The 9,452-nt window shown below is 41.5% G+C and overlaps 1 protein-coding gene across 1 annotated transcript in view; it reads left to right on the forward strand.

Moving 5' to 3' along the window:
- The window catches only part of sntg2 (syntrophin, gamma 2), a 77,584-nt gene that overhangs the window by 22,699 nt on the left and 45,433 nt on the right, over positions 1-9,452 (forward strand). Inside the window, exons 2-8 of the mRNA XM_031866708.1 lie at positions 2,232-2,369; positions 2,481-2,537; positions 2,644-2,701; positions 4,367-4,410; positions 6,204-6,245; positions 7,208-7,295; positions 9,092-9,180. Coding sequence (XP_031722568.1) covers positions 2,232-2,369; positions 2,481-2,537; positions 2,644-2,701; positions 4,367-4,410; positions 6,204-6,245; positions 7,208-7,295; positions 9,092-9,180 — 516 coding nt within the window. The remainder of the gene's footprint in view (positions 1-2,231; positions 2,370-2,480; positions 2,538-2,643; positions 2,702-4,366; positions 4,411-6,203; positions 6,246-7,207; positions 7,296-9,091; positions 9,181-9,452) is intronic.

Genomic DNA, 9,452 nt, shown 5'->3' on the forward strand with positions numbered 1-9,452 from the left:
TCTGCTCATCAGTCTTATTACCGTCAGGGTTGTCTTAAAAGTGTTTCAGTTTAACACTTAGATCAGGACAATCCAGGCAATCAAAAAATTGTTCAAAGTACACGGAAATGCATTTTTAATAAAGAACTTTACGACCATGTTTCCAATTGTTGTGAGAATAACCTCTCTTCTTGTGAGGTAACTAGTGTTTCCTGTCCCCACGTTTATTTCTTTACAAATAATCAATGATGTAAAAAGAATGTCAAAGGCCCAACACTGCCTCTGAGGATGCATGTCCAAATATAACCGTCACTGTTCACTTCTACATATGATACGTAAATGTAAAGCATTGATGAAAGGGTTAAAGTGGTAAGGCGCTCTATGTAGTGCAACTTCTCTTTCATCAACGGTGTCTTAGGAGGCGTTTAATGATTCTTCAGCCGAAGGGGAAACCTGGAGAGTAAAACCTGCCCCAGTATGAAATGAAAGAGGGGGCGGGCACAATAACCGAAATACAAGAGAAAAACACTGCAATAAATCACATCTATGTGACGCTTCATTTCTGGTGAGACTGTCAAAAACATGCTGATTCCAGTCTGTAGTAACTGTAACTGTTGAGTTTTTTTGTTTTGGTTTCTGCCACTTCTGAAATCCCCCTCGAACGCATTTGAATTGTAAACGGAGTCAGTTGTACCAGACAGAAATATGGAAAATATTATGTTACTTATAGACTGTTTTTAACAAAGGAATTGCTTTTAAAATCGGCCGTGGTGACCAACGTTTACAGGTAGCTAATTTCATTTCCTGGTTGAGGTTATTGCTTGTGGGGGAGTATTGGACTCCGTCATATTTGCACTCCCCTTGCATATTAAGCCTTTTCTGTGACTCGCAGTCAAGTCACTTCAGTTCAAATGGCAATTGTTTTTTGTTTTTTTTCCATCAAACATGAGCTGTTGTCCTTTTCATTTGTTTACATGTCGCACCATCCATCAATCGTATTGACTCCGGTGGCAGGATTTTGATGAAGCTCTGGGAAATAATAGGGTTTTCAAAACATGAGGGAATTGAGCATCTCACCGCTGTGTTCAGCCATTTTCAAAATGATGTACTGTTTGTTTCAATACCCATACCGGGGCTATTTATTATGCCGGAAGAAAAAGATTGAGTATGTCCCAATACTTTGTCAAATGCAGGATGTTCTACTGTCGCGTTTTTGCAGTATGCAAGCTAGGGTGCTTGGCTATGCTGACCCCCAATCCTTTGCGCAGCAGATGTATGAGCAAGAGGGTCAAAATTCAAGGTGCAATGTTATGACGAAGTAGTGTGTCCTACTTGAATGCAGGCGGCAGTACTTTATATGGCCAGCTGCAGAATGTACTGAAAGTAAAAATATGCTATTTGGAGAGCAGAACAAAATGTCATTGGGTGCTTTTCAGTATGCTTAGGCATCTCCTTGAATCTTTTCCTTGCCGCCTCCTCCTTGTGTCTTAGTCACGTCCACAGGTGAGAGAAGAGGAGGCAACGGGCATGTAACAAAATGAGACATTCATGCCTCCGGGCCGTAGTAGTTAACCTTGTCATGTAAACCTATAAAGAGCTACACCTTATTCAGGTCAGTGGTGGACTCAAAACATTTAGAGACCTTTCTACAGAGCCTTGATTTGAATTCTGGAACCTCCAGAATAAAGATGGCCAATTCAATTCAGAAGAATACATTTGGATCATGTTATGTCACCTCAATGTCGGGATACTTAGTCGGTAAGGTGTTAGTAAGGTGTTTGCAGATTGTGACAGAGCAGTGAAAGGTCAGAATAGTGCATGGAATTCAAGGGTGAACTAAAACTGCACTGTAATGTATTTGAATGGCTCTTCACCTACCCAACGATAATCAGTGTCAAGTGTGACATCCGTGCCTTCTTCTTTTTTCTGAGTCAGCTGTTTGTCATTTCTGTACTCGGTGTCCGAGTGCTATTTCCCTGAACTTTTGCATGTCCCCCCCTTTTTAAAAAAAAAAAAAAAAAATTGTATTACTTAAAGATACAGAGTTCACTGTGCAATCCTTTTTTTTTTTTTTTTTCCTATTACACCAAAGTTCACACTTTCCCAATGTCAGGCAAAACCAATTACCGCAAAAGTAGACCAGTGGAATGGGGAACACGAGTGACTCATTGAGAAAAGAGGATTAAAATGTTCATTGTGTACATAATTGCTCTGCTTGGCAAAATGTCAATTCCTCTTCTCAATTCCAACAGACAAAATCTGGAATTGCTTTGCTGTACAATGAGGAGACCAACAATACCTATGATGTCTGCCTGAAATTGACCAAAGAGGTATTAACCATACAGAAGCTGGACGTGGTTTGCACGAGTGAAAGTGAATCCCCAGTAAATGTAAGTGCGCCCGAGGGCTCCAGACTTTGCAATTCATGACTCATAACTACAGCATGATGTTTCAATGTTCACAATATCCTATTGCCAATAAGAAACTCCCACTTTCTAAAGCACAGAACTGTTGTACTGCGAAGACAGGCTACTGGCGGTCTGGGCTTAAGCATTAAAGTAAGCAAATATTTTGTGATTATGGAGAGACTAAAGTGAAAATGAGAAAGCCGTTTTAGCAGCAAATTTCATCACTGAAACTCATTTATTCCCTCCTGCTTTTCAGGGCGGTGCAGAGCACAACGTGCCAGTGGTTATTTCAAAGATTTTCAAAGATCAAGTAGGTAAGAAAGTTAATTTCTCTACTTCAATGTGGATCTGGGACTGGTTTTCAATGCAGTGTTAAATGTCATTGATCAACTCGATTATGAAAATGTTAATGACATTAGAAAGAGACGCTGGATATTGTACAGGTGACATTTAAGCTCACAATGGAATTTTGAGCATTTTGACAGCATCAACCTTTAGAAGTATTGGGCGAGGAAATATTCGAAAGTCAAAGAGAAAAACAAAGAGTGAAGAAATTGGTTGAATTTGGGGAAATCAAAGAGAAACATTCAATTTTGGTCGAGGGGTCCTAAAAGCTGGGAACATTTGTGAGAGAAGAGAGCAGTAAAAATTAAAGCAGAAGAGCCTACTACTCCCTTACAAAGCATCCTCCATTTTGCCCTAGCCTAGCTTAGCATAGAGACCAGAAACGTGGGGAAACAATTTGATTGGTTCTAAAAAAAAATATGCCTACCTCCCAACACTGCCTCAGTTCATCAACGTGTCTTTGTTCAATCCGCACATGAACATCAATCTGTGATTTGTACTGGTTGGTATACGAGAGTACCAAACCTGGTAACCTCATTGACTTCCGGAAGCTGCACACAGTCACTGCGCCCAGCTGTTGTTCGTCAAGAAGTTCCAGCGCATAACTTCACATTCCTCTTTAATTTCCCTTAAGTGGGTTTTAAGCTTCGAAAAGCAACTTATTCCAATCATATTGTCTCATATGTGAGGAGTGACTTATTACTTATAGAATTATTCGCAACAAACCATGTTTTTGATGGCTGCATCATTCCAATAAATGGAAATGTTCTGAATGTGTTTTGCAGATATTGGGCATGGCTCCAAAGCATGTGTGTTTGATGACTAGTGGCCAATGGCCAGTCATTAAACAAACAAGCATAAGTCACCTTTTCAAGTCTTTGTGCTGAGATAGGCTGAACATGTCCCGGCACCAGCTCCATGACATGAGATCATCGACCCTCTTCTTTCTCTCAGAAAGAAAGCAAATAACCATTTTCCCCCAAAAAATATGTTGACGCACTGTATTTCTTTAAAATCATTTATTTTTTTGGTTGGACTGTTATACTCCCACTGGTAGACACTAGAAGATGAGCTGTTTTCAAGTAGGTAACAGTGAAAAGAAAAGTAATAAAAAGTGTGAAAAGAAACACTGAACGGGAGTACACAGTCGCCAGATTGGAATGTACTCGTGCTCTTAGCTAGACGGAGAAGAAAAGGCTTATATCATGTTCATCAGTTAAATTGTAAGAACTGATGACCTCTCGCTATCCTGTTGGGATGCAATATCACAGCCTCATGTGAGTGAATCGCTTGCATGTAATTTGTCCTTTTGCCCACATCCCTCTTAATACCTTTTTTGGGATACGAGAAAATCATGTCTTCATATCCCCGTGGGCGGTAAGAGCCGCTTTCACAAAGCTTTACAAATCTTTTCACAACAGGGCTCTCATTGTTTTCCTCCCGTGCCGCTGCAAATGAGTTTATATCCTGATTAGTTTCAAATTTCATGCTTTCCCGTGTTCTTTCTCTGAGCTGACGTTGCCGGAGATTAGTCGGACAGAGACACTGCTTGCTATTTCCACCACATTACCACGTATGAAATGAGCAATTATTTTCTAATGTTTTCATTAACCTCTGACACTTGACGCCTGCAGCCGATCAGACGGGGAAGCTATTCGTCGGGGACGCTGTGTTGCAGGTTGGTACATCGGTTCGTGACTTAATTTTCTTCGAGGTTGATCCGGGTCACTGCCGAGAGTGACAACTTGTTGCATCTCAATTTCAACCCTCTTCTGTTTTGACAGTGTAATTTCATTTACAAAATGGGGAGAGACTATTTCTTTTCTTCATTTTTAACTCTTCAAGTTTAAGCTGCATGACATTAATCAAACGAGTCTTTTAATGTCTGTGCTCATCATTTTGTGGTCAAATATATTCTTCTTTAGTTCTGTGGTAGATTAGTCATAAGGTCTGTAATCATCTGTGTCGTATTTAGTAATGCCGTTCATTTAATCTTTTAAAAAGTTCATTTGAAACTGTCTGGCAGGTTTATGTGGCGTGCCGTTTATCTCGATAACCCAGTAGATTAATCGGACAGCCAAGCAATATTGATACTCATACTGGAAGTTATTAGGAATTATATTATGAATTGTTATTGCTTCCACCTTTTGGATTAATGTGTCATATTTATTTGCAATGACTTTGAATTGTCACACTGCAGAATATTGCATCTAATTTGCCTACCATAAGCCATGGAGAGGGAGGTAGCAAATCAGGGGAGGGTAAGAATAGAATGGGAGGGAAGATGCACTTTCTATTCTAATATGAAATGACATCAATGTTTAGCTGCTATATGGCAAAGGGGCCTTGAACACAGATGTGTAAAGACCCCTGTGGGGAAGTTGTTTTGTCTCTTTGTGTTGTGGTCGTTTTGTGTCTCTTTGCGAGTGATTTGCCTCTTTGTCGTTATTTTGTGTGCGTTTGTGATGTGGTCTTTAGGTTTGGTGTGTTTTTTGTGTGCTTTTGTGGTTCGTTTGTGTTTTTTGCGTCTCTTTTATAGTCTGTTTGTGTGGACCTGCACCCAATAGGCCCTTTCAGTAGGCTTTAATGTTTTACAGAACACTTGGTTCGGTTCATATCCCGGTTTCAGTACAGCCAAAAAAACAAACCAACATTAGGATATGTTTATTTCATTTGTTTTAGACAGACAGTACTGCAAGTCCAAGATAGTAAAAACACTTGCCCAGGACTGAGGTAGCATTTTGCCCATTGGCAGCCTTGTTACACTATTTTCATGACAGAAACCAGAAATGTTCTCTAGTCGAGTACAAAACAATAAAAGTGAGCCAACAAACAATAGGTGGTGTACGCAACTAATGACCTGTAGAGCATCGTAAAACACACTTCATTCAAGCTAAAAGAAAAAAGAAGCAGCAACATTGCAAGCAGTCGGCTCGAAGTCGTCGTAGAATACACTTCATACAATCTTGCCACTAACTAAAGTAAACTCACCAAGCTGTCTACCTGCCAAGCAGGGGCCGAGTTGCAGCGAAGTACAAAAGTGTTTGCTGCTAGTTCCGTTATCTGTTAGCGGTTAGCCGAACACACCGTCCAATACAATGAAAGTGAGCCACAGAGCAACGGCCAAGACGTATATGTAGCACTGTGTGTACTGGTACTTGCTGAAGAGTAGTGAGCGAAAAGTCAGCAGGCAGTCGGTGGCAGTATACGGTAATGTGTTTTGAGAAAGTGTAAGTCACCGCAACCACGGGAGGTCCTTGAGCCTGCATCCAGAACTGGGCACCGGAGAAATATTATGCAGTTTGCTGCAGGTGTGGAACGGAAGGGGGAGGGGATTGCACCAGGTGTTGCCAATCATATTCCACCCCTCTGGCCCTGTCTCTGCAGTAAATGAGCATAGAGTTGCTTAATTACACACTTTCTGTAGAGTTACTTATATGCTTTCCCACTCTCTCTGTTGGTTTTCTTTAGGTCAATGGCATAAATGTAGAGCCCTGCACACATGAGGAAGTTGTGAGTACATTTGTGATTAACTGTTGACAAAAAGCCAACGCACTGCATATACATGGCACTATTTTTTTTTTCATGCTCAATTTCTCTTTCAAACTTTAGCTTGTGTCTTTGTTAAACATTTCCTTTATTCTGTGCCACCATCCCCCATCTGCCACACACACACACACACACATATACACACACACACACACACATATACACACACACACACACACACTCTTCCCATGTCTCTTGTCACTGTCTCCTCATGCAGCCCCAAACAGCTGTTCACTTTATTCACCTCCAGAGTGTCAAAACACATAATGAGCTTTCAGAAGACTATCCAGAGCTTTTTAATGGCAGGCTGTCCCACTTGCAGCACTGACAGATGCTTGGGCTCAAGTAAGGGCTACCGCACAATCTTTGACAGGATAGTCAGGGGTCTGATGGCAGATGTGCGTTTAGGGTAAGAAGCGGTGACCTTGCACGTTGGCTATGTGACAGTCGAGTGTCTTATTTGCACTTTTTTATTTTCTCTCTCTTCCAAGATGCACGGATGATAGACAGATTCATTATGTTAATCCTCTAAACCTAACCTTATTTGAATGCCACTTGGACTTGGACATCTTTGAGGACACATTTTCTATCACTTAGACACCAAATAATCTCACATTTGGAGCGTAAGTACTTTTTGAAGTCAGCTGTCACTTTGCTGACCGAAAGGCCGGCCTTCACGTTCCGCCTTTTGACGATTTTTAAGTGAAGCCACTCCCGTCAGGCTTTAACTTATGATTACATGTTCTCCCCTCATCTCCTGTTATATTTAGTTTGCTCAGGATGTGTACGTCGCGACATGAATGTGGCTGATTTCATTTATACAAGATTAAGTTCTTATCTCGCCGCATTCTCACAATCGTTCTCTCTCTCCTCCCCCCCACTTGCTATCTATCTCAATCTCAATCCGTCTCTCCCTCTCTCGTCAGGTTCACCTCTTGCGCACCGCAGGAGATGAGGTCACCATCACCGTTCGCTACCTGCGAGAAGTTCCATCATTTCTAAAACTGCCTCTAGGTAAGAGTCCTGTGGTTTTGCGGCCACAATAAACTCCATTGCATCGAGCATTTCTTTTGGCGATAAAGGAATCGGGCCACGTTTACGGGAGATTGTCTTTTAGCGCACCTCCACGCTTTAAAGCCGTTCAATAGATGAGCATTTATTTCAAAGTAGTAAATTGTCATGCTCAGTGGCCTGATGGCGAGCAGTAATGTCAGGAACACCCAGAGCTCCAATCCCCTGCTCCTGTACTTACTTCCACCAGCTTGAAGAGTTAGAAACAGAGTTAGATTCTAAAAATCATCCGTGTGGAGCCGGTAAAAGGTGAGAAATCAGGTACGCAGCTGAGAGAGGGGAGACAGTGATGGCGAGCGGTAAAATGAGGACTTGAAGCGGCTCTGAACACAAACAGTAAAATTTAAATTTTGGGTATTTTATGAAGCACTGTTTCAAAGTTAGATGGGACTGCTTTGTCTCTGCTTTGACGTCTGAGTTCGTTTTTTGAGCGACTGTGGCCAGCAACCCACCAACTGTCATCTGATTTAAAGTCAATTCAAATATTACTCAATTGTAACTGGTGCTCAGAAGTATGTGAAATCCCCTTTTGGCAGAAACAACACGGCTTTCAACCACATTTTGGTGTTTTCCTCAACGGATGGAGTTTACTCATTCATCTCTATGACAACTAAGTAAACTCCATCTGGTGAGGAAGACTGTCGGATGCAGTTGAAAGCTTCAGAAAAATCTAGTAAGTAGATCTTTTGATTGTGGGGAATCTTCAAAATTTATATACTAGATTTTTACAGTAAGAGTTTGAAATTCACCAATTCATTTTCGTTCTGAGACTCTGTATGCTAAATATGAATGAAATATAGAAATATGGCTCACTATGAAGCCTGAAAATGGGGGAAGCAGCTAGCCTGGCTGTCCAACACAATATGCCTAGTCTGGCACACAACTCCTGCAACTTGTCATTTTTACACTTTAATTGTTCAATGGATCATGTAGCTCATGGGTACTTAACATTTGGGGCGTCGTCTGTTCACAGTTGTGTGTTGGATACAGACTGCTAAACCACCTAAAAGTTTTGTGTCATGAATTAGCTGTAAGCTAAAAATGAATGAAGGTGATGCATTACAAATCGTTTCAGTCGCCACCAGCAAGCGTACTGATCATTTTGCACAATTTACCAAATCCTGAGGAGCACACAGATGGAGAAAAATGATTAATACTAATAGACATGCATGAATATTTATAGCTCACTTCATAAACCACCAACTCTCTCACCCAAATTCAAACTGAGAGCTATAGCGAGAAGTCCGGCCCTCATCTCTTCTGGGTAAGTTAACATTCATAGAAGGCGTCTGTGCAGACACGCTCAGCTTTTTTTGCTGCAGGGTGTTTTGGCTGGTAAGTCGTGTTTTGTTGCCGCGAGAACAAAAAGGTTCAAAACGTATTGTCTCTAAGCCGCCCCTTGTTTCACTCTGGCACAAATGACAAGCAGGAGAGGCCAGGAGCAGTCTGCCACACGCCGCGACCGAATTAGGAAGCAGATCTAATGCCAAGCTAATATCGTATCAAAGAGCAGCGTTTGTCTCTTTGGGATTCTGCCTGTGAGATGCACCGCTTAAACGCAGGGCGGCAGAATAAAGTCAGTAACGGGGCCATGGTGTTTGAGGCTTAGGTGCAACTCTTGTCTTGTTGTCTTTGCTTCAGAAGATATTAGATGATAAAATAAACATGAAGATGGACTAAATGTTTTGCAGGGATTCTGCAGAAGCCCGTTTGTAAAGAACATGTCTTTTGTTTCTCAGGTTCTCCCGGGCCGTCCACCGATCACAGCAGAGTGTCCTCGCCACTCTCTGACAGCGGCTTACATCTAAATGGAAATGGAAACAACGCAGTAAGAGAGATCTATTTGATATTTCATGTACGATGTTATAAAGTAGCCAGTTCACTTTGTGTTACCGGTGTGTTTTGACAGAATGAAGTATTCACTGCGTATATACAGTGTGATTGCTAAAATGTCACTTAAACCTAACATTAAGTCCATTAGGAGTCCATTAAGACTGCCTCTGCCATTCATTTGGACCATCTATCCTCCTGCTCCTTTTGTACCACGATGCATTGTGTGTGTGTGTGTGTGTGTGTGTGTGTGTGTGTGTGTGTGTGTGT

This window comes from Anarrhichthys ocellatus, unplaced genomic scaffold (assembly GCF_004355925.1).
Source record: "Anarrhichthys ocellatus isolate YVR2014 unplaced genomic scaffold, GSC_Weel_1.0 scaffold36, whole genome shotgun sequence".
NCBI classification, from domain to species: domain Eukaryota; kingdom Metazoa; phylum Chordata; class Actinopteri; order Perciformes; family Anarhichadidae; genus Anarrhichthys; species Anarrhichthys ocellatus.